The following is a 24,775-nucleotide window of genomic DNA, read 5'->3' as shown; positions in this document are numbered from 1 at the left end:
CTGTTGAAATAATAAAACGAAAGCATGCCCACAGCCTTCATTGCTATGACAAATAGCCCAGGATCAGAAGATGATCTGTTTTAAATCCCGTGTTTGTAAGGTGCTTTTGTGGTGGATTCATCTGCTCAAGTTGCCATTCTGCAAGAAGAATGAGAGCCCTGTGTAAAATGAAAAGCTGTATTTTCCTACAAGATAGATATATTTTAATGTGGCAGATGGACCCCCATCTACTGGAGGAGGAGATACCAAGAAAGTCCCCAAAGCCGACTCTGCTTAGAGTCTTTGTTATTGCCATCAGTGATGGGTGGTGTGAGGGCAACTGTACAGTATGGGATGTCCATCCTCCTTGTCCGTCTGTCCGTCCTTCCATCCATCTATCCATCTATGCATCCATCTACACATCCATTCATCCATCCATCCATCCATCCATCCATCCATCCATCCATCCATCCACCTGTCCATCCATTTGTCTGCCTGTTGTCCATCCCTTCATCCACCCACCCACCCACTCACCAATCTGTCTGTCTGTCCATCTGTCCATCCACCCACCTACCTACTTCCACAAGGACTGGTCCTGGTTATGCCATACCACACACTGAAAGCAGGGACACTTCTTGCCTATTGCGTGGGAGCAGCTGCTCTATGCCTGGCACACGAGGCAGCATCGTTAGCTGTTATTAATGACCCCTGTGGCTCTCTCCATCCCGCACAGTCATTCTGGCTCTAACAAGGCACAGCTGGAGTAAACTTCTGGGGCCACCAACCATGGGGCGCAGCACCACAACCCCACAACACAGCGCCCATCCACACAGCATCTCCCAGGACACCCTCCCCATTACGCACTGGGTCACTCCACCAACACAAAGAGACAGATAGAGCCATGCCACCTCCACAAAGACCCCACAACCTCGACATGGGACCGCGGCCATCTCCCACGAGCCGCAGGGTTTGCACAGCACACGGCCGAAGCTGGCTGCAGCCCGGCGCCTTGGCAAGGCAGAGCGTGAGAAACCAGGGGGCGACACCCAAGTGTCATCACAGCTGCAAAAACTGCTGAGCAGAAAAGCCCTAATTACAAAAATATGCGCCCGGAGGCTTTTCCGTGATGAAAACAGAGCGGCCTTGTCGGCTCGCCTGCCAGCAGCACGGGGTGGCTGCGCTCTGCTATGCGGTGGGGGGGTTTGAGCTCGGCAGGGGGGGCAAAGGGGGGGACACCCCATAAAGCAGCGTTGTCATCGCCGAGTGTGGCATATCTGGGAGATGAAGGAAGAACATAACACACCCTATTAAAAGTAACAAAGCCCTTTTTCTTCCTGCTTTTTTTTTCTCCCTTCCTTCCCCCCCCCCTCTTCCCCTTCTCTCCAACTCCCGGCTCTTGGCTGCCGCTATTTACAAAGTGACTTCAGCAACTGATAAAGCACTTTAACCGCAGCCAAACGCCGTCCCGGCCTCACATGGCAACGCCGGGAGGAATGCACCGCCGCCGCACGGACGTGACATTAACATGGAATCTGCTCGGTTGACGTGTGCAAAAAAAGCAGAGGGGAAGGGGGGGGGAATAAAAGAAAAGAAGAGAAAAGCATGTGCCACCGTGTCCCCAAGCCCTTGACACGTGTCTCAGAAGCGGGCAGTGCCACCAGGTCCGCGGGGCTGCACTGATTTAACCTTGGCGGTACAGAAGCAGCAGCGCCCATAGGATCCATGCTTTGCAAGGGAGAGCTTTCCAGGCTGCACCTGCCATCCCATCCTTGCCTCCACCTGCAGGATGTGTCCCCGCTGCTGTCCTTGTCCCCAAGGAGCTCTCCTGCACGCTCTGTGTGCCCACTCCCCATATCCCATTGCATTGGGGCCTCCAGGAAATCTCTGCGGAGCACTCGCGCACTTGAATAGCCTGAAGCTGGAGCAAACAAAGGTTATGGTCCAGGTGTAAATATGAAATATGTATCTTTATCTAATCAGGCTTGCATTTTTATCTTTACTGCCACTGGTGTTTAAATGTTTGGACTATTTCTTTTTTAAACTAGCTCATGCAAGAGGGGCCATAAATCCAACCAATCTCCATTGCAGCGGTCCATGACAACCACAGCCATCACCAACTGGCTGCTGAAATTGAGCGATGCTGTACCCCAAGCAATTGCTCCATACACAGAACCAGCCCCATCCAGCTGCACTTTGCCCCTCTGTCTTTTAGGATCCCTTGGTGAAGAGCCCTGCGGTTTCCTACAGGCTATGGCACCACTCATGGCATTGCATAGAGGGCTGCCCTACATCTGCACAGAGGGGCTGAGCACCCATAAAACCACTGTCAAGCTACAAGCGTGGAGCTGCTCCTTGGTGGTGTCAGGGTCGGAGCGAAGGGGACAAATTCCAGCCATAAAAAAGGTGCAGAAAAAGGAGTCAAGGTACATGGGGTGAGTCACCTACTTGGAACTCTCCAAAGGAAACGTCCCAAATGCCACATTTTGGGGTATTAAGCAGGGTGGGGTGCGTCCCTGTGTTTGCAGTCCTACAGGGCCAGTGCTTGCCACATCCCCGTGGCCCTTATCAGTGTGCTGTGTGATAGCATCGCTGCTCGCAGCCAGGTAGCTGCCAGCCAGACAGGGAGGGGCAGAGGGCCATGAGAATGATAAGCCCCATGGAAAGCAACGTGCCGCCTTCCATCCGACCCATTCTGGCTGCAAGTGGGGAAAAAATATATCCAGGCAGAGCAAAGCCGACCTCCAGACCCCCCTCTCACTGCTGGTTCTGTCCCAGTGGTTAAAGTCTGGTTGTGGTGATTGATGCCCTGTTTTTAGAGCTCTGCATAATGACTAGAGCTGACCTATATCAGCAGATCGATGTCTAAACGGGCTCACTCCCAGAGCTGTCCCAGCCCTTCGAACCACCCTACTGTGCCCTCCCTGTGTGTCCTGGAAGGATGCTATGAATTCGTGGCTCTGCACACATCCCCTCCCCTTCCTTCCTTCTCTCCCCTGTTATTTTCTCAGTGTCTCTCCCTCTCAGCCTCCCCCCTGCTTGGTGAGAACAAACACTGCACAGCCACTAATTCCCGTTGGCTCCAGCCAAAACATGGGATCTGGTGGGAGGGATAAGGCTGCGTGCAGCCCCTATCTCCAGCAGCAAGCAGCACAAGGCAGTGCTGAGGACAGCCTGCCTCCATGTCCACCCCCCCGCAGCACTGGATAACCTCAGACATAGAGCTTCCCACGCACTCACGTGGGTTACTCCATGCTCCCAGCATGGTGCTTGGCTGCAATGGGGTTTTCTTGTTGTTTGGGCCTCATCCCATGGGCATCCCATTCTAATCCCAGCGTACTGCCTTGAGCATGGAGCATCCCACACAGGAGGACCAGCTAGGAGCAAGGGGAATGCATCCTGCGCCAAGACAACATTTCGGATGGTGTCTTCCCAAAGGCTCACTCATTGCAGGGACCTGAGACCATAAGAGAACCCAGGAACCTCTGGGACACAGCACATAGTGCCCTCCATTCAGCTGTGGGGTTTTGAGCACAGCCCAGGGCGAGGGGCAAGAAACAGAGCAATTGCAATCCCCAATATCCCCAACACTTGATGCATTTTGCAGTGACACGAGCTTGCTTTTTAATAGGGATACAAAACGTGCTGGTTTTTCATCCAGGGACAAGTGCAACGTGCCTCTGTTCACTTCCATCTGCTCTCTGCTGCTGAGTGCTGGAGCCTGCTGGCTTTGCTGGGCTCCCCACCGCCCCCAGCTCTGACAGCAGAGGAAGAAGCAGCCCTGCTGTGTTTGGGACTGTATTGTTGCACGCTGCTCCCATCCCAGCCACATCCGAGTGCCGATGCCAAATTTGTCATTCCTGATATAAACCTCAGTGCTAAAAATAAGTGAGGAGGAACGAGCTCCCCACGTGTGCTGCCTTCGGATGGCACTGACTCCGACAGCACGGCCTCCTGCTCCCAAGGTCTGCCATAAATCCCTCTGCCCCTCTGCAGAGCCACCCTGGATGCATGCGCTGTGACCTCTGCAAAGCGCTCCTCGGACGGCTGCAGAAGTGCAAAGCAGTATTAAAGCACCAGACCCAGAGCTGTGGGTCCGCCGTGCCCCAGCCTGCTCATCTGGATCCGCTCCCAGCATTAAGTTTGGATCGTTTTTGCTTCGTTGAATCCGTTTTAATTACCTTTCGCTGATTGCTTTTTGCCCTTTGTTTCGAGCGTTTCGCTTTTCTAATTACATCTCCGGCTTCTCCCATCGGTGGGCAATGGAGCTGGCTCTTATCAGCAAGGCAGGGGCTCAGGGTTTGCTTCCAGATGCTCTGATGTGCTGAAACCCAGCGCCAGGTCGTGTTTGTTTGTTTGCTTTCCTAGCACAGGAACCGAGCAGGTTTTCACAGCTTCTCCAGGAAAGGGGCCACCCATTCTGTGGTCTGCACTTTGCAAACGGACAATTGAAGGCTTGAAAGCAAACAGGAGGTTTGATTCACCTCCTGCTGCAATCCGGTGGTTCCTGTGCTTTTATTTTTTGAGTAGATGGGGGCAGCTGTACCAGAAAGCTGGGCTGAGACTTTGGCCAAACCAGCCAAGCCACAGCAAGCGATGGGATGATCCCAACCCTGCTGTGGTTCCTGGGATGCACTCAACCCCTTAAGGGAGAGAAGAGCACAGCCCAACCTCTGCTCGGCATCATCCCACAGTGACTCAAATCCATACGGGTGTGGTCACGAGGAAGGAAGCATTGACCACCCACCCCATCCCAACAACGCGTGTGCAAAGCCTTCCCAGTGCAAAACCAAAGCACGTCAGAGCCTCCTCCTTGCTGTGTGCCTTGGGTGACACATGGCCCCCCTCCAACCTGGGGACACCTGGGTGGCCTCTAAACCAACGTGAGAGGTTTTCTCAGCTGGAAACCACTCCCTTATCCACGCTTTATGAGCATGCTGGCAATGGACCTTGCACCCAACCCTGCGCCGTGCAGCTCAACCTTCGCTCTTCCCATCCTACGTTCTCTGTTGACCTTGCCCAAGGTGCGGTTGGCTGTCAGTGGGTGCGTGCAGCAGCTTGCTGCCTGTCCATTGCAGCATCCCTGCCTCAGGTGTGCCTCTGTTTCCCCAAAGGGAGCCAAGTCATGGTCTGTGCAGCTCCTTCCGCCCTCTGCTTGGGTATGGCACATGGGGACAGACCCTAGGAGCAAGGAAAACCCAATTGTCACCTGCTCTATCCAGCAGGATTTTCGCTCAGCGATTTGGTGACGGCGAATACGGCGTTCCTGCTTCTTATTTAACGACGCGTTGACAGGGAAGATGGAGGAGGCAGAAACCTAAATTCTGGAATCCCTCCAATTTATTCTTCCTTTTTTTTTTTTTTTTTTTTTCTCTATCCATCCACAGGAGCCCGAGCCTTTCAGCATCGGGAAAGCAGCAACAGGAAACGAGTCAGGGGGAATTTTAGGAGCTGTTGAGATGGCTGCAGTGTTTGACATTCCCAGAACTCAGCAGGCAAGCAGCTGGCTGCTCCATTAATCCTTGCTGAGGCTCCTCTTGGCCCCACCACCGTGCTGGGGGCAAATCCTGGCCCCCAGGAGCACAGAGCATCCCTGGAACCGTGCAACAATAAAAAGAATACAAATAAAAAAGCATCGGCATCCCCCAAATCACAGCTGGAACCTGTTCCTACCTGCAGGAGGAAAAGCCAGACCTCCTCCCATCCCCATCCTCCATCCTCCTCCCCGAAACTGGAGCATGGCCACGAGCCTAAAATAAACCCCGCGCGCACACACACGGAGCACTGCAGGGTGTTATGGAGGGGGGTGAAGGGGGGGCACGAGGCAGCGGGAGGGCGGCCGAGGGGTGAGGAAGAATTTCATGCTGGCCTCTTTAAAGGTGTGTTATTTGTTCAAGGCTGTCCAAACATTTGCGGAGTGCTGGCAGGCCCGGAATGTGTGCAAGAGCTCCGGCAGCGTGTCTCAGGCGTGGGAAAGCTCTGCTCTCCTCAACCTTTACAGGCTTGTTCCCCCTCAGGCAGCGATTCAATAAAACCCGCGCCAGAGATTTATTGAGCTGATAATGACAGCTTCAGTCAGCAGGCAGACACCGGCGAAACCTCCAAAAAAAAAAAAAAAAAAAAAGGAAAATAATGAAATAAAGTGAAATAAGGAAAAAAAAATAGGGAAGAAATGCTGGCACTCGGCCCAGGATGCAGCCCCCGCTGGGGGTCCCTGTGGTGGCCATAGGGTGGGCAGTGCATTGCAGTGCAGTGTAGGGGGGGATGCAGTGTGCATGGGGTGCAGTGCTGGGGGTGCTGCTCTGCTCTTTTTGGGTTGTGCTGCAAGGAAGCAAACTGCAGCCCCATGTGGCCAGCAGTGCCATTCTGGTTCTGTGCCCCTTAGGGAAACCCTGGAAGACGAAAGAGAGGAGGAATCCAGCCTGGCCCCCAGGGCACCATACAGCCACACTGGGGTTAAATCCCTCAAACACACCTGTGCTTATCGAGCCCGTTTTTACCCATGGGAAATGCAGGAGATAGAGGGGAAGTGACTCACCTGCAGGAGCTGGGAACAGACCCGCTTGCCTAGCACAGTGATAAGCGGGGTTCATGGCTCGCTTTGGCACACAACAATGCATAGCACACGGCATTCCCTCCTGCAAACCCTGAGCGATGCAGCTCAGTGCTGTGCTTTAAGGAAGCCTTTCCTGTCATATCCCTCAGTGCAGAGCCCTCTACCTCCTATGGGTGCTCCTGGAGGTGCAGAGAAATGTGCTGGGGTATGAAAGGACCTTGCATCGCCACTCTGATTTAATTATTACCTTCTGTCCTCTTTGTGGCATTGCAATCATTTAGGTGAGCTTTCTCTATGGTGAGAGCAGTGGCACCAGGGGGTGGCTGTGCAGCCTTGTCCTCAAGCACAGCACCTCAAAGCCCATTGGGATGAAGGCATCCCAGGCAGAAGGGGAGCACGGGGGCGGTGGTTCCAGTGGGGCCTTTTGCAATTTGGCTGTCAACAGATAGGGCAACTGGTTTCTATAATAAACACCAGGGGATAGGTTTTCAAAGAGCAGAGGCCCTGCCTGCCCAGGGTGTGTGTAATTTGTAACAGAGCAAATCCAAGGGGCTGGCGGGCTGCCGCGCTCCGATTGCGCTCAGCTCGTGGGTTTGGCTGCTGTTTGCTGAGTCCAGAGGGTGCAGGCTCCCTGTGAACACACAACCCCGACGTGCTGAAGCTCTGTGGCTTTGCTGTTTGGTGTCCCAGAGCACGCGCTGTGCTGGTTGCGTGGCTGCGAGGGGCCCTCCTGCAGCTCCACGGGGCGGGCGAGCACCATGCGCACAGCATCTGCTTGGCTGCAAAAGCTTTCCGCCTGCCGTCAGCTTTGAGAAACGTGTGACCTCCTGGCACGGCAGCCCAGCTCCTGTTGCAGTGGGGTGGCTCGCTCCCTGGGTGGCAGGCAGCAGGGCAGCTCCCTTCTCCCAGCAGAAGCCACAAAGCTCTTGCACACATGCGCTCACGCACGCAGCCTTTCCAAAGGCTCTGCCGGCTCCCAGCATCTGTTCCACATCACCTTCCTCCTCCTGCAGGGCTCGCTCCATCCTTCCCCCAGATGTTTCCATCCCCCCCGTGGCATGAGGAACGCACAGAGCGAGCACAGATGTCGGCGTTCTGCAGCCAGCTCTGGCCTAGGGCATGCAGAACACTGGGCAGGGAGTGCTTTTTCAACCCTCTCCATTTCAGGGGGCACCCAGCAGCACCTTTCCATCCACCCCACTCCATTCCCCATGGGTCTGATCCACGTAGCCCCATTGGCTCTGTGCTGAGACCTCCAGAATGCAGATTCTACTGCTGGCACTTCATTTTGCAGGTGCATTACTGGCTCTTAACACACTCCCAGCATGAAAGCACAAGGGGAACGATTGTCCGAGTATTTACCAAAGTTTAGGTCCGATAAGCCCTGTTGATTTTACAAGTGCTCCTCGCAGTCCCGGGAATGGCTTTATGGCTGGATCAAGCAGGTGGAATATTTTGCAGTGGAGAGGAAGGAGGGGAGACTCACCCACTGAGCCCACCATTATCCGCTTGTTTGCTGATCGTTTCTGTGCCATTTAACCCCTTGCTGAGCACCCCAGGGGGGACTGGAGAGCTTTCCAACACCTCTACCTGGCTCAATGCAGGGTAGGAAAATCCTTATCAAATCACTGCCCAAGCCTTGCATGGGGCCATTGGGCATCACTCCACCCAGGGGTGTGACACCCCAGAGGAAAGCCCTGGGTGTTTGCAGACAGCTCATTTTCTGAGCTCTCATCGCCTTATAAAGTGCCTCCCCACACAGTTCCTTGCATTGCCTGCAGTGTGGTACCAGGACAGATGAATGCTGGAAAGCTGTAGATTTTCAAGCAGTCAAGGTTTGTTCTGCTACCAGCTTCACATGACCCTTCCAACAGCCCTCATAATTGCACTCAGTCCTTCTCTATCCCTTTTCACTGCTGCTCTTTGCATACTGGCTTTATTTTAAAGCTGGAGGAAAATGAGCACTGAGGGCTGAACAAACCAAACCAAACGGGATCAAACTAAACCAAACCAAACTGAACTGAACTGAACCCAACCCAACCCAACCAAAACCAACCCAGCCCAACCCAACTAAACCAAAAGCAACTGGTCCAAACCAAATCAAACCCAACCCAACCAAACCAAACCCAGCTCAACCCAACCCAACCCAACTAAAAAACAACTGGACCAAACCAAACCCAACCAGCATGTCTCAAATTAGGGACAACATAAGGCAGCAAAACTACTGGGCAAACCATTGCAGCACCTGGGCAATATAAAGCTGTGCAAGCACCTGCCGTGCTGGAGCACAGGATACACAGAGACCTGAAATGAGGAGAAAGTGCCAGTCTTCATTTCCCCTCATTGCACCAAGTCAATGAGTCTTTTGGAGATGCCATTGACCAGAGTGACAATGGGAGCTTGTTTTTTTTTTTCCCATATAGAATTAGAAAAGGGCTTTGGCATCCTCAGGAAATGAGAATATCTTTGCTCTTAGTGCTCAGATGTTAGAGCAGAGGAAGGCATTTGAAGTCAGACAAAATAAATAATTCAGTTTCTACATTAACACACCGGCTTCCTCTCCGCTGGCTCTGCCATTTGTCTGCGGTGCTGGAAAGCAGCCTTCTTTCAGATGGCATCTAAGTATTTTCCTAAGTGCCTTTAGATTCAACAAAGCACTTAAGACCACGTTTTAAGCTGCACAACTGTTTAAGTGCTTTCTTGAACCGGGGCCGTCATACATCCCTGCCTCTTGATAAGCATCCACACAACATGCAACGTGTGAGCACGGTGTGCACAGCCCAGGCAGCACGCAAACCTATGTGCATGCACACATACACCCGTGCTTTTGCATGCATTCACATGCTGATGCCTATCTACCTCTTGCAACAAATAGAGGCATCCAAGCAAAGTGCCCTCTTGCAGAATAAAGCTGATAATTACTGCGAACATCCCTGTGCCAGGAGGCCCCGTGCTTTTGATGGGAGATGACAGCGCCCGGCTGCCCACGTGCTGCTCCCTGCTTGCAGCCTGCTGATACCCCAGGTCCCGGCAGAGCGGGTCACTGAGTAATTAGAGATATTGCTAATGGGTTGGAAACTTGCTGCAGCTTGCCCTGCACTGTCACGGTGGCTCTGGGCTAGGAGGGACCTCAGCTGCTGCCCTGCTTCCTATCCTTACCCTGCTGAGCAGGTCTGCAGGGTAAAGGCTGCAAACAGCAACCCGGGTGCTATTAGTCGTGGCAGTAATTAACTCCTGCAGGAGGCAAGCTCTGCAATACGTGCTGCTGGGCAGGGATGAAGGAGCGTGGCTCATCTGCTGGAGCCTGCTCATGCAAGACCCCCCAGTGGTGCTGCATGGGGGAGGACAGTGCTTGGGTTTCAGGTGGGTTTGCTATAGGGTGTGCTGAACAAAGTGCTATTCTGCAGGGCTGGCTGACAAGGTGGGTTTGTCCTCTGGCCCAAGTGGCAGGAGCGGTGACATTGGAGAGGTGAGGAAGTGGTTGCAGGGATGTGGGGATGGGAGTGGGAATGGATGCAGGGATGGATATGAGGATGGATGAGGGGATGTGGGGATGGATGAGGGGTTGGGTGTGGGGACAGATGCAGGGCTGGATGTGGGTCTCTGCCCCAGCCCATCCCCTGCCCATGGGAAGCCTCAGCCTCACCCAGTGCCAGGCGTCCACGCAGCCCCAGGGTGAGCTGGGCACCTGGTTAATGAGTGATGCATGTAGCAGGGAGGGAAAGGAAGGGATGGGGCTGCTGAGGTGAGCATGGGAAGCCCTCACACGCCTTGTATGGGCTGGCTCTTATCAGCCAGCATTGCCTAACCCTGTGCTTAGCAGTGTGGGAGAAGAGGGAGGGAAATCCTCCAGCACCACTGCTCTAACACTGCTGATTCTCATGACGTGGTCAGCAGGCACGGTGCTGATAGTTGGACTGTTTGATCTCCATGGTCTCCTACATTAATGATTCAGATTCTATCACGACCGTCAGTGAGCTGAAAGCCAGGCCGTGTGTCACCATCACACTTCTCTCTATGTCTTCCCTTCCCATCTTGTACCTTCTGTAGATGGAAGGACACCCAGGCCATGCCAGGAGATGTCTGGCAATGAAAACCTCCAACTCATCCTTGCGCTTTGAGCCGTTCAGGTGCAGCGTTTCCATTCAACCTCATTGATGGCCCCAGTGTGAATCAGCTGTGAAAGAACAGGATCGCCCTGTCTGCAGAGCTCACAGCCTCTTGGGGTTGAGTCAACAGCAATCTGATGGACAAGACACGGCTGCTGCTTTGTGCCCTATGGGGCACTCTTAGGGCTGCTGCCAATGAGGACACTTCAATGGGTTTTAGGCAAAGTTCAAGCTCCGGGCACCTTGGAACCATGCTTGAAAAATGCATGTGGCTCATCAGGACCTGCCTCTGAATGCAAGGCAGGAGGATGGAGTCATAGAGGTGAGATGTCTTGGAGGCATCCACCCAAAGGGCTGGCTGCTCTGCCCTGTGCACAGAGACATAGGGTGGTGCTCATTCATTGCAGCAGGCGTGCCAGCAAGCAGGCTGGAGCGTAGGAGGAAGGCAGTGGGGCATGGGGCTGTGGGGCAGCTGTGGGTGCTGCTCTGCTTTGCTTTGCTCTGCTTTGCATCCTTCGCATTACTTTGCTCTGCTGCTGCGTGCAAGAGGAATCCAAAGTGTTGGGGTCCTTTCTGCAGCATTTAATAAGAGGGAAACAGGAGCACAGAGCAAAGCCCTCAGTTCACTCTTGCTGAAACCCAGATTAACTCAGTGACATCCCACACCACATAGGAATGCAATGGTTAATTACAACTGCCCTCCAGCGTTCCTCCTTAGGCTTCAGAGTGAACAACCCCAGTGCACTGCTGAGCTGGGAGCAGCTCTGCAATGGGGAAGTGATGGGAGCAGAGCAGAGTGGCAGCAGGCAGCCCCACACTGTGCTTTCCGTGTCGGGGAGTTCATGGGTGCAGCATAGGGCACACACCACAGCCCTGCCCCGTGCTGGCTCTGCCCCATTTCCCTCTGCACCGTTGTTACACCATGTTTACACTTTGCAATGCAGAATAACACAGTTTGATACGGATCCGGCTTGGGGGAAAAGAAAAAATAGAGAGAAAAAGAAAGCAAAGCCCAAACTCTGCAGCTGGAAAAATACTGCAAGCCCCCATGGTGGCCAAGATCAACAGCAAGGACGGGCTGCTGCTGCTCTCCAAGGGGATCCATCAGATGGGGTTGGCCAATCCAATTCTAACTGGTGTTCTGCTGGGGGTCCTGGTTTCCAGCCCCTCCAACCCTGCTGTGCGCTGGGGGCTCTCCTGGGGGTTTCTCGGGGCAGTGGTGTTTGAGATTGTTCCTGGCTGTCACTTTGCCTTAAGCCCTAAAGATGTTGTGGGGATGGAGTGAGGGCTCACCCTGCCTTCGCCCCTGCCCTGTCTCTGCCAATTGTCTCCGGGCCTCTCGGCTCTGCCCACCTTTCCACTTCAGCTCTTTTTCAATCTCCACCGCCTGATTGGCATGACACGGTTTGCAAGTATTGCCAAAGTTAATTCATCACATGTCTGTCCCTGGGAGTGAGCATTTCTCAGCGCAATTACTCCCCAAAGACTCATCCCATGCACAGACCGGGGCTGAACACCACGGTTTAATATCCTCATTAAATGACGATGAATAACTGCCCCCCATCAATGCCATCCTGGAGGCAGCCTCTTGGAATCTCGGGGTACAGAGGCAGAGCTTTGGGATCTCATCCCAGCATTTATGGGATTGCACCAGAGTCCCCCTCCCCGTTGCTGCTCCCATGTCCCCTCCTGGGACTGTGGCGGGGGACAATGTCTCTGAAGGAGACAATGGGGCAGCCCGGCCACCCTCACACTGTGGGTGTTGCTTGCATACACTGCCCTTGGCAGCTCCATTCAGAGCTGGGGAAGGCTTTTATTGGGGGCAGAAAGGGGGGGCTTCCCCAGGGATGGTTCAGATTGAAGCTGTGCAGAGAAAAGCACAGCCAAAACTGCTGCAGGCTTTGCAGCGTGGCAGAGATACGATGCCAAGCTCATGCCAAGAAGATGCAATGCAGTCAGGGTTGCAACTCCTTAGTGCCTGTGGCTTTGGGATGCTGGGGAGGGGGCACACATACCCCAGCCAGGCTGGTGTCAGCAGCAATTAACAACTCACACTCAGCTTGAACAGGGATCAACATTCACAAGTGCCCGGCGGTGCCAGACGGGGAGGAGGGGGATCATGCAGGATAATGTCTTCCGATGGCCTTGCTTTGCCAGGTGACATTGGCAACCTGGTGGGAAGGATGCACAGCTCAAGCACCCTCCTGCCTCCCCGTTGGTGCTTTGAGGTTATAGACTGGGGAGGCCCCACGTGTTGGTGCTGTGCTCTGTGCAAAGGCATGCTTTGCTCCATGCAAAGCACTTCAGAGGGGAGCTGGTGTAGAATAAGTTGGCCAAACCAGTGCAAAAGGTTGTGTTGAGCCAGGTGGTCCCATCACATAGTACGTGTGTGCTGCAACAGGGGTGTTTTTGCATAGGGCTGGGGCTGGGTGACAGGCTGGATTTGCATCGTGGCTGAGGGGATACACTGGGGACCAGAAAACTTTTGCCCCAAGTGGGGCTGTGGGTCTATGGTGAGAATCCTGATGCTAATGGCAGTGAGAGGAGCTTGCTCACAACATCCCTATTTTGCTTGGAGCCGACAGCACTTTCCCACCAGCGCTAACAACCTCAGTTGCTACACAGTGCTGGTTTTTGGAGCTGCATCTCCCATCTCTCTCGGGCTCATTATCCTCATTTCAGCATGGAAGAAATGAGCGAGGGGGAGATGCTGCCCTTCGGCTCAGCTCCAAGCTCAGCACATCGCGGCATTCCAAAGGTCCCACAGCCTTGCAGGGCTCATTCCACAGCCCCATCACCTCCCCCTGCCCCCCTTAGGGCAGCTCCGAGCTGCTGAGGTTCCAACTGCTGCCCACAGGGATAGCAAAGCCCACGGTCTCCTGCAGCACGCAGCTCGCGCGTAGAGATTGCTTGCGGATTAGCAAAGGTCAGGGATTACTGCTCCAGCCCTTCCCAACCCTTCCTCCCCTGCAGGTTGGGGAGGATTTTGTTGGTTTAGGCTGAGCCCGCGAGCGTATGGAAAAATCCCACCCAGCGTTTGGGGAGCCACGGGAGCAGGATTCCTGCAGCAGATATCAGCTCTCCAGCAAAGGGAAAACACCCCCCAACCCTCCCCCACCACCACCACCCTTCAGTCTTCGCAGCAGGTTGGGGGATTCATGGGATCCCTATGGGCAAACAGCTCCTTATCAGCAGCTCCGTGTTCTCCAGGCCCTGGCACAGCGTGGCAGCTCTCAGCACAGCCCTGCTCCTCCTCTCCCCGCCGTTCCCCTTTTCATCTCCCCGTCTCCCACCCTCCCATTTCCATTTTGCCCTGACAACTTTTATTTTCTTTCATTTTCCCTTTTTTTTTTTTCACCTCCTTGCAGAACGTGGGAGGGATGAACGCTGCAGATAATTAATAACCCAGTGCTGCTCTGCCTTCCCGGGAGCTCTCCTTCCACCTCTGCAAGCTCTCCCTCGCTCCCAGCCGTGCGCTGTCTCTTCCCGTCACTGATAAATTGCAGCTGGCAGCTCCTCGGCTTATTTTGTGTGTGCTTGTGGGTTTGAGCTGGGGACAGGGGATGCTTATCAGCTCTCCGGAGGTGGCTGCTATTATGGCTTATCAGCCAGCCCCCATTTGCAGGAGCAGCTCCTGCACGTGGGTCGATGCAGGGTGGAATGGCAGAGCTTTATTGCTCCCCCAAACCTTCATCCCAGTGCCTTGCTCAGGGCAGGTCTGAAGGGATGGGGTTGTGCCCAAAGTGGATTCGTGCCCCAAAGCCCCCCCGGGAGCTCCACACATCGGGAGGAGGATTTGTAGCTTGCAATTACGCTCCATTAAGGAGCGCTAATGGGGTTGGATTTGGTTGGAGCCACGCGGGCAGCAGGGTCAGGGCGGAACAATATCCTGTTGACATTGCTCCCAAGGAGCACTTCTCTGAAATGGGCCTTGCTGGGACTTCTTCTGGGTGTTAAAGCCCAGATTGGGGCATGGCCTCTTCCTTCTTCCCCGTTATGAGTGGGGTGAGGTATCTTACTTTGGGGAAACAGGGGAGGGGCTGTGCTGGCGTGGGGAGGGGGCGGCAGGGCCTGGTTAACCTGCCTCATTAGTGGCCGTATGACATCATTATCTCACATTAGCAACACTCTTCCAAAGGTAATTGGGAAGCCTCTGGAATGGCCCCGTGACCTTTAATTAATGCAGTGGGGCCTTTTCCTTGTGCAATCCCTCCCTCCGCCTCCAGCAGCTGCTTCTTGTTAAGATGCCGGAGCAGGGCAGACCTGCTCCCACGCTGGGTTCTCTAAGCCATGGCCTCGTGCAGAGGTGGGCGAGCTGTGGGCAGCCCCCTTAGTGCAGTCACAACCACAGACCCCCCCTCCCCAATATCCCATGGGGCAGAGCCGGGTTGCAATGCCACGCTCCTGCAGACGGGGATCAGAGCACCAGGTCCTATCAGGGCTGGAGCGTGCTCCTCCCAACCCTTTCATCTCCTTCCAGCTGTAATTCTGCTGTCTGCTCCTGCTTTGCAGTTGTTATTGTCTCTTCGGTTCGGTCTCAGCTGCTAAATCAATGGGTAGAGATGAGTCAGACAGGTAGCACAGATTTCCATTAGCGCCATGTGTCTGTGCTGGCATTGCTATTACTGGGGTTATTGCAGCAGCTCCAGCCCTGCATGGCACTGTGCAGTGGGACAAGCACCATCCCAACATGCAGAGCCATTGCATCCAGGGGTGCCTTAAGTTCTGCTCAAGGAAACACAAGGTCTTTTGCACATGCAAAGGACCTCAATCATTTAGAACACCCAGCCCAAGCCCAACTGGTATGCAAATCCAAGTGCAAGCTGCACATCAACCCCCCTTGCAAAGGAAAGGGGGAAGAAGAAATATTTTACTTTCATGAAGAATTGGAGGAAAAAAAAAAGATGTGTGCTTGAAATAGGATTCCCAGATGTGAGCAGGGAGACAGGAAGATGGGAGAGCTCTCTGCTGTGGAAGGGCTTTGCTGGAAACAATAACATTTCCTCCAAATACAATGGTCTGATAGAGGGAGGTGGGTTTGTTTGCCCTGCTGGGAGGCAGATGGGTTCTTATTTCTGATGGTGCCACCAGAATCAGGATGTGAGCAGTGTTGGAGCATCACAGCTCCTGCTGCCTCCCACTTCCTGCCCTCTGCCTGGTCCAGGGGTGCTCAGCTGGGAGCATGGCAGCTGGTGGCAATGGTGGCACTGGGGTTACTGGTAGCACTGGGATGCCCACGGACTCTGTATTAGTGACATTTGAATTGTCCAGGCTTTGGGGATCAGTGCAGTCCAAGCACCTCATTGCTGTTCTCTTGTTCTCTCCTAGCACTGACATCTGTCCCTAACCTGCTCAACTTCATCCCAAACCTGCAGCATCCCAACACAAACCTGTCTCAACCCAAACCCCTCTCAATCCAACCTCATCTCAACACAACCCCATCCCAATCCAACCTCATCTCAATGCAACTCTATCCCCATCCAACCCCATCCCAACACAATTCTATCCCAACCCAACCCTATCAAAACCCAACAGTATTACAGCCCAAGCCCATCCCAACCCAATCCCATCCCATCCTAACCCAACACCATCGCAAACCAGCTCCATCCCAGCACAACCCCATCCCAATCCAACCTCATCCCAATGCAACTCTATCCCCATACAACCCCATCCCAACACAGCCCCATCCCAACCCAACCCCATCACAACCCAACAGTATCGCAATGCAACCCCATTCCAACCCAACAACATCCTAATCCAATAACATCCCAACCCAAGAAGACCCCAACCCAACCTCCTGCCACATTGCAGGCCCTATTTAGGGTTGGCATAACCTTGTGCACCAGGAGGTGAAATATCTATGGGAAGAGCTGACTTTCTGGCTGGAAGTGACACCTAGTGGAAATGGCAGGGAAATGGTTTCTGCAGGTGAAGCACCGACCCTGCTGGCAGTGATTTGGATGTCTATGAGCTGAAGCTTCAACCCAGCAAACACATGGGGACAAGAAAGGGAAAAAGAGAGCAGGACTTTAGCTGGTAGGGAAGGGCTTGGAGGCATCTCAGCATGATGCAGGGAGGTGGCTGTGGGGTGACACTTGTCACCTGGTGGTGGATGCTGGTCCCCAGCCACTGCTACCACAAACCACACTGAGTGTGACTGCATCACACCGCAGCAATGCAGCTTTACACCATAACCCCGTGGTGGCCCCATCTCCTTCTGTAGCTCCACGTGGGTGCAGCTGACATCCCCTTTTTGGCACAGGGACCCATCCTGCCGGCACGGAGCTGTGTCCCAAGGCTGCTGCTCATCGAGAGCAGCCAACGCTTGCAGGGAAACCTGAAACCCAGCGAGACTTGGATGAGCAACCCGAAACTCAGGCCAGGATGTGAGGCTTTGGGAGAGCTTGGCCGGGTGTCAGCCAGGCGCAGGCTGGGTTTTACAGCAGCCAAGGCACTGACCTTTGAGTGAGCCCACTGGGAAGCATGGGTTGGGATGTTAACAGAGCCTGGGGACAGAGTTCCATGCACACAAACACACACAAAGGGGGGTTAGGGAAAAACAATGCAGACCTCTATGGTTTGGGGGTGATGATTCTCAGCTTCACCTGCCCCAAACCAGCAGAACCAGCCTGGTGGTTGCGGCACTGAGCTTGGAGTTTCAGTGCAAGGTTAACCCCTTCCTGGACCTCGAGATATCTTTCCATTATGCTTCTTATAATTGTCTATCTTGTTTCTTGCAAACCCATCCCTCCCTCTTTGCAGACACACTGTGACAGGTCTGGATCAAGGCAAACAGAGCTTCTTTATGACCAAACCCACATTGCATTGTCCCTGGAGTGGGTTCATCCCAAAGAAACCCTTGGCACAAAAGAGGATCCTCAGTTTCCCTAAGCTCCATGCCCTTGCTCCTGGCTCCTCCCACGCTCCATCCTGTGCCGTCGGGTGGAGAGGGGCCTCATCTGCTGCGTTATTTCAGTCCCATCTCTAATTACAGGGTGACATCCGTTATTTATATCACGTCCTGAGTGCCCAAGCAGCAATGTGTGGGGTTGGGAGCGGGCAACAGATGGAGGAACCGGAGCATCCCACAAGCAGCACAGGGTGCATCACCCTATGGCACAGGGTACATATCACCCTATATATAACACACGGTGCCTTTAGGGTCAGTGCAGAGGAAGGCAGGGAAGAGCCTGCAGATGTGCAGCTCCCCCGAGGACGGTGCGTGGGCTTCATAATAAACACTTGGCTGCCTCTCGCTCTGAGCTGTGCTTTGTGTCCCACGGGCCGGGGTGTGTGCAGTTCCTGTTGGGTTTGGTGTCGGGTTGTCGATGTGACACCGCTAACAGCCCCGCTGCTGGCTCCGGTTCCGTCCTGCTACGCCTGCAGCTTTCATGTTCCCCGCTGCGGTCTGCGAGGAGGGGTGGAGGGCTCAAAGGGAAGGAAGCGGGCGCAGCCAAGGGGAGGAAGCCGGCTGGTTTCCCTTCTGCGTCTGCAGGCACGTGCGGGGAGCAGGGGGGGTGGAAGGGGGGTAGGATGCAGCCAGATCAGGCTGCAGATAGGGCGGGCAGGCTGCAAACCTCTTCCCTTCCCCTTGTTCCCACTGGTCCTCACCCCGTGTGAGTCAGCCTTTAGGATGCTGAGAGCCGCGTGCTGCCGCGTGGCCGTGCAGTGCGTGACGGCAGCCACGAAGGGGAGCTTCCTCCCTGCAGGACGGGGCAGGTTAAGTAGATCCCGGCTATTTCTAGCTAATGGGGCTATTTCTAGTTCGGGTCGCCGTCCAGTGGCCGCTCAGTTCCACTGTGTGCAATTTAGGATCGATCTGATGCTCTCCGTGACACATCTATAGGGGCTGTGATACCCATAGGGCTGTGATATCCTGATACCCACTCCATGAGGCTGGGATGCCATCCCATGGGGCTACAACAGTGCCATGGACCCCATAGAGCACAGGGCAGCGACGTGCCGCCCTCCACCTCCCCTCTGCCCCAGCAGCTTCTAAATAAGGAGCTGCCCTCCCATCAGCTCAGGTGACACGGGGATTATTTTTAGCAGTGAATGGAGCAGAGCTGAAGCTCTCTGCCCCCATCAAGGGTACGGCATCATGTTGTGCTGGGAGGATTTAACTGCCCCGCTCTCTGAATGGCTCTGTCACCACCTGGGGCTGTGGCACAGGTAGGATGCTGTGTTGTGGGCTCTCTGCTTCTCCCCCCTGCTGGTTCTGGGTTCTGTTGCATCTCCCACCCTCTAAAGGCTGCAAACCTCTCTGCGTGGGCTGCACTGCATGCTCCCTCCTGCATGGTGCTGGGCAGCAGGAAAGAGCCTCAGCCCTCTGTTTCTTGTACAGGTTGGGGGCAAAGCAAGTGGGAAAAGGGAAGGAGAGATGCAATATCGTGATGCTGTGTAGAGGGAATACGCAGAGCAGCCCTGAATGGAGTGGCTGTGGCCTTACCCAGCTCAGCACCAACTGTGGGGTCTGCCACGAGCCATCCTTATGGGATGAGATCTCATGAGATCCCACTGATTCCAGCCCCAAAATGAGCAGGGCCTATGTCCAGGGGGCATGTTCTGCTTGTGATGCCATGCCCCCTCCTCACTCCCTGCTTTCTCCATCCCCCTCCCCTTGCTGTGCTGCTGCAGGCATGGATAACTTCGAGTACAGCATCCAGCTGAACGACCGCGACTGGGCTGAGTTCTTGCGGGCTGTGGAGGAATGCAACCAAGAACCGGCTGCCTTGGCCACAGCAGAGGAGCAGTGCCTCAGTGACATTGAACAAGGGGACACTGTGCCTGCTCTGTGCAGCACCAGGACAGGCACCGAGCCAGGGCTTGGCAAAGCAAACTGCTCCCCACGTGGGCTGTGCGGAGAGGACGAAGTAGATCCGTGCTCATCCATTCTACGTGGAGACAAGCAGCCTGTCTGCCCGCTGCTTGCTGCCATGCCCAGCGTGCAGGGCAGGCAGCCTCCCTGTCCTCCTGCAGCTGAGGGCAGTGCAGGGCAGGATGCAGCACTGGGGGAAGGAGCTGCTGGCAGCAGAGCCATGGAGCATGCTGGGCACCCTGCTGCACCCCGTGCCCAAGGAGAGGACGTCAGTATGGAGCAGCCCTGTGGGAGCCCAGCAGTGGTACAGGGAGGTAACCAGGAGGCTACTGCATGGAAAAGCCATGCTGGGGTGCCAGGACCTGAACATGAGCACCCTGCTGCAGAGCCTGCTGCAGAGCTTGGGGAGAAAGCAACCAGCCAGCCCAGTGTCCAGGAGGTGGTGAGACCCAAAGTGCCAACACCAGCAAGGAAGAGCCGCAAGCAACGTGGAGCTGGTGGCACCGAGGTGACCCCAGGGGACAAGGAGCCAGCAGGGAACCCGGCACAAGGCAGCACAGCACCCAGCAGGGCCCCCTCGTCCTCCCCACTGACCTCAAGGAAGGGCAAAGGGAAGGAGAAGGCGGCCAAAGCGGCACCCGTGAGGCTGAGCAGTGAAGAGGCTGCAGAGGGCAAACGGCCGACGAGCAGCCCTGATGCGGTGCTGGTGGATGTGCCCCCCAACGTGTCCCCAAAGCTGAAGGCAAAGGAGTCAGGGGCACAGTCACCAGGGAAGGCGAGATCTACCAAGCTGGCCAGGCAGGTGGGGGTCACAGGGGTGTGTGACACTGTACCAGTGGTGGTCACTGCACCTAATGCCATGCCATTAGTTGTCACCCCACCAGCTGTTGTCACTACACCAGATGCTGTTCCAGTGGTTGTCACTGTGATGGGTGAGCTGTGCCAGGATGGGAAGACTCTCGGTCTCCAAAGTGTGGCTGCTGCTACTGGGGGCTGTGGGGAGTTCACAGCCAGCCCCAACCAGGAGATGGGCTCCCCAGCATTCACAGTTGGGGGATCTCCTGGGGCAGACACCCTGGGTGTGACGTGGCCTGAGATGTACGACTATTTGTTCTGCGACTCCCAGGGGGAAGAAGAAGCAGCAGAGAACGTGGTGGAGGGCGAGAAAACGCCTTTGGAAAGGGAAATATCCTTGCCTGAACTGTATGAGTATTTTTTCAATGAAGCTGATGGAAGTAGGAAAAAAGCCAAGGGTAAGCAGAGGAAGAGGAAGGAGTTCTTTGGCTTTCACCAGGCTGAGCTGCAAAAGGAGAATCCCAATGCGACTGCAGCCAAAGAGCCCGTGGCTGCCACAGTGCCTGAGCTGTATGAACACTTCTTCCCTGATGGACCCCAGCACAGGAGGGGCTGGAGGGGATTTCTCTTCTCCTCACCAGCTTCTGAGGTGAGGAAAGCCGTGGGGGCTCTGATGTCCATCCTGCAGAGGCCAAAGCCGTGCGGCACAACCCAAGCGCCCTCATCCCCATCAATGGCACGGAGAGGGTCCCACCTTGCCTTGGTGCCACTGGGAGGGGGTCCTGAGCACCCACCAGCTTTGGACATGGCCCTTGCACTGAGAGGTAAAGCAGCTGGAGCCCACGGCTGGCTCTGCATGGAGACTGCTGAGGTCTGTGCATTGCTGGTTTTGCACTGTGCATGCATGCAGCAAGGTGTGTGTTGTGCATACATGCAGTAGGGTGTGCTCTGTGCATGCATTTAGCAGGGTGTGCAGTTTGCATGCATGCAGCAGGCTGTGTGCTGGCCCCAATCCCTCTCCTAGCTGGGTTAGTTGTCCCCGTGGTTGTGATATCCTGCAGAACAACATACACAAGTTCTTGGTGATGGGATGGGAGGGAAAATAGCCAAAACCTTCTGCACCAAAGGGTCCTGAGATATGGCAATGACTTCTGAGTTGGAGTCTGATGATGTGGGAGCAAGAAGCACTGATTTTGGGGCTGCATCCTGAGCTTGCTCCCCTTCCTGCAGGTAGACCTGAGGTCCCACTGGCTCTGACCCACAAGGACATGTGCCTCGTCTTCTGTGCCTTTGCCTCCTGGGCAGTGAAGACCTCCGACCTGCAGGCTCCGGATGCCTGGAAAACCGGTGTGTGTGGTGTGTGGGGCTGGGGGAGGATGGAGTGTGAAGGGATGAAGGCAGGGATGCCATTACCGAAATGTGCTGGTGGGAAAATGAGGCTGTTTTCCTGCTGTTCCAAAGGTGCTTTCTAACACCTCCTATAATAATGTTGGTCCTGACCCTTTGCTGAGGGTCCTTCCCTGTGCACAGCATCTGCTGCATTGAACGTAGCTCTGTACCCCAGTTTTATCCCAGAATGGCCTTTGCAGAGCTGGTTGGCACCAAGGTGGCATTGAGGCAGCACCAAGATGGCATCAAGGTGGCTCCAGGCTGCTGGGAGCAATGTTCCCCACGAAGGTCACCAGGAAGCTGACACCCAGGCTGAGAATAGCATGCTAGCTAAAGCAGCTCCACACCATGATCACAAGGAGCTCTTGGCTGGCTCTTCCTTGCCTTCTTAGTACCAGGGGCAGACGTGGGCACAGTGGGCCTCATGCCATGGGATTGCATAAAGCAGCGTGCAAGGTGCTTTTCTTGAGCACTCATGAGACGATCTGATCTCTGCTATGAGCCAAACTGAAAGCTCTTGCTGGGTATTCAGGGAAGACCTGCATCCATTTGTACATCTCCATTTTCTCATTCTGAGTTTTGGGTATTTTCTGCTTTTGGCTGCGATCAGGATGTCTGCAGATAGCCCATGGAATGATATGGTGGGATGGGGGCCTGAGGTTACAAAAACTCCTGGTACTGTGTTGGCACCAAGTTAAAGTCATTGGCTTTGAGATATTAGGAGAGTTAACTCAAGAGATGCAGCTTCCTCCAAGAGGGTTTCTTTCCAGTATCTCATATATAAGAGCTTACAAGCCATGCCAGATGCAACCACCACCACCATCCTGGCATCCATGCCTTGTGTGGATCTACTGTGATCAATCCAACACCACCATGGTGCTCAGTCCAACACCATCTTAGTGCTTAATCCAACACCAGCATGGTGCTCAATCCAGCACTATCGTGGTGCTCAATCCAACACCAGCATGGTGGTTCAGTCCAACACCAACATAGTGCTCAATCCAACACCATCATGATGTTCAGCCCAACACCAACACGGTGCTCAATGACTCCCCACCAATGTGCTCAATCCATCACCACCACGGTGCTCAGTCCTTTCCCTTCTCAGCACACAAGTGAAGTCTGTGCTTTCTTTCCCTTCAAGCATCCATCTGGTGGAACTATGACCCATGTGTCCAAACTAGAGATCCAAACATGGTCTCCAAGGTGTGGGCAGCGCAGAATGGAATGCGCTGGGAACAACGCCATGATATGGGGATATATAACAGGGGGTCTTGTGGCTTCCAAGTTGGGAGAATGCTCTCTAGGTTTCAAGAAGCTCCCAGCCTCACCATGGGAATGTGTTGGGCTCTTTTCCAGTGTTCCTGGCAAGCTTTGGCACTCTGTCTGCCATCCGCTACTTCAGACGGCAGGTCAGGGAAGGACGGCCCCACACCTAATCCCAGCACAACACGTTCCCAAGGACAGCTGAGGACGGGCACCTTGTTCTTGGGCATCATGAGGAGCCCAGAGCCCATCACTGAGACTTCTCAGGAGCCATCCCCAAAGGGGACAGGACGTCACGGGGAGCAGGATCCTTCCGGTGACAACACGGTAGGCTGTTTGTACCTGCGTTGGACAGGAGAGGAGCCTGGTGTGGGCCAGCTCCGTTCTTTCTTTGCACACTTCTTGCATATCTATGCCAACTGCTAGGAGCAGGATTGGCATCCGACCTCCCCGTGGGGGTCACCCACTGGCAAAACACCGAGATGGAGAGCAAAAAGAATGAACAGAAAAAGTGCTTCATGTTCTATGGAAGGGATTGGGGCTGAGCAATGGGAAGAGCCCTGGCAAGGATAGGAGTGTGTCGGAGAGGGCACGGGGAGCTCATATTTGGCTCTGGTTGTGGCTGCCAACCCTGGGGTCTGTTTGTTCCATGTTGCTCCTGTCCTGGGGACATGGAGTGTGAGGAGGAGGAGGGTGAGAGTGTGACCTTGTGGGGGAGGAAGGGGTGAGATCCCAAGGGGTGGGAGGCAAAAACAAAGCGGTTCTGTCTCTGGTCACCCAAGAGCATTATTCATGAGGGCTTTCTGCATTCGCAAGTCTGCAAACAGCAGAAACAAGGGGTTGTGTAGGCACTTAGGGACCAGATCCACAAAGTTACTGGGGAAATCTGCCCCAGAATCCCATGTGGGTCTGCCTAGGAGCTTTATAGGAACAGTCTGAGGCAATAAGGGGCAAGAAGAAGAGGTTCTGCTCTTCCTTTGCAATACAGAGCTCCATGCATGGGTTGCACCATAAGGGCAGGGCAGAGAGCACACAGTTATGCAGTGGGATACATAGCAGAATGTGTTGAGGGACAGATACTGGCTCTGTGGACTGTGTAGGAGCTGTATGTTGGGTATGAGGAGTTGTGTGGAGGAAGAGAACAGACAAAATATGCTGGAAGCTTCCAATAAAAATCTTTCTCCTTTAATACCTTGCGTGCATTCCCGTGTCTGCATGACATGCTCCTTCAGAGCATGGGCTTTCCAGCACTCACCTCTCATAGCAGCCAGGTCAACCCATGATGCAACCCCATAGGGAGCAGCCAGCAGCTCAGCATCCCAACCCCAGCCCCATCACCACAATAAAAACGACCTTTTGGCTGCATCCTGGAGCATGCAGCTCCCATGGCTGTCACCCCCTTGAAAAAGTCAGGCAGGTGTGCTGGCCTGCGTGCACCGTGTACTCCAGGGAGGCAATGGCTCTATGCTGCAATTTGCTTGGCCACGGCAGCTCCTTTTATATCTCAGTCACCTCTCATGTCATGAGATGAGAGCAAAGCTTCCTGCGGACATTTCTGCTAGGTCAGGGCTGCGTCATTGCCAACGTGAAGGCTTCAGAGGGAGAGATGGGAGATGGGACTGGGCTGCTATTGCCACCTCCTGCTGTATGAGAGCAATGCCAGGAGGGGATATTTGAGATGAAGCTCAGGACCCAACATTGCAGCCATGCACCAGGGATGCGATTTAACCCTGCTGTGGGGTGCAGTGCTTCCAGTGAGGCCATGCACCTTGCTGCAGGTGCATGGGTTGAATTAGGAAGCCCCTTCTGGAGACCTTCAGTAGGTGGAAAGTGAAGGCAAAGGGATGGCAAAGAGAGAACAACGGC

The 24,775-nt window shown here is 54.5% G+C and overlaps 1 protein-coding gene and 1 long non-coding RNA gene across 2 annotated transcripts; one reads left to right on the top strand and one right to left on the bottom strand.

Moving 5' to 3' along the window:
- Positions 1–5,298: 5,298 nt before the first annotated feature.
- On the bottom strand, positions 5,299–5,839 carry LOC146759892 (uncharacterized). The gene is made up of 2 exons (XR_014932146.1): positions 5,650–5,839; positions 5,299–5,569 (listed from the first exon to the last, which is right to left on the bottom strand). It is a non-coding gene; the product is annotated as an uncharacterized LOC146759892 (long non-coding RNA).
- Positions 5,840–18,679: 12,840 nt separating this feature from the next.
- On the top strand, positions 18,680–24,098 carry PERM1 (PPARGC1 and ESRR induced regulator, muscle 1). The gene is made up of 4 exons (XM_015882818.3): positions 18,680–18,813; positions 19,279–21,078; positions 21,485–21,601; positions 23,003–24,098. Exons 2-4 carry the CDS (start codon positions 19,281–19,283, stop codon positions 23,080–23,082), a joined length of 1,995 nt encoding a protein of 664 aa, XP_015738304.2. The 5' UTR covers positions 18,680–18,813; positions 19,279–19,280; the 3' UTR covers positions 23,083–24,098.
- Positions 24,099–24,775: the final 677 nt, after the last annotated feature.

Source organism: Coturnix japonica, chromosome 9 (genome assembly GCF_054131305.1).
Source record: "Coturnix japonica strain WE chromosome 9, WE-NBRP24, whole genome shotgun sequence".
Classification (NCBI taxonomy): Eukaryota; Metazoa; Chordata; class Aves; order Galliformes; family Phasianidae; genus Coturnix; species Coturnix japonica.
Note: the sequence above shows the minus strand (reverse complement) of the source record. Positions and strands in the feature narration are given on the sequence as shown.

What these genes read in the sequence shown, in the direction of transcription:
- PERM1 (XM_015882818.3), top strand. Translation starts at nt 19,281, where the DNA reads ATGGATAACTTCGAGTACAGCATCCAGCTGAACGACCGCGACTGGGCT. An exon ending in CATGGCCCTTGCACTGAGAG is followed by an intron (nt 21,079 to 21,484) that starts GTAAAGCAGCTG and finishes CCCTTCCTGCAG; the next exon opens with GTAGACCTGAGGTCCCACTG. An exon ending in TCCGGATGCCTGGAAAACCG is followed by an intron (nt 21,602 to 23,002) that starts GTGTGTGTGGTG and finishes GCTCTTTTCCAG; the next exon opens with TGTTCCTGGCAAGCTTTGGC.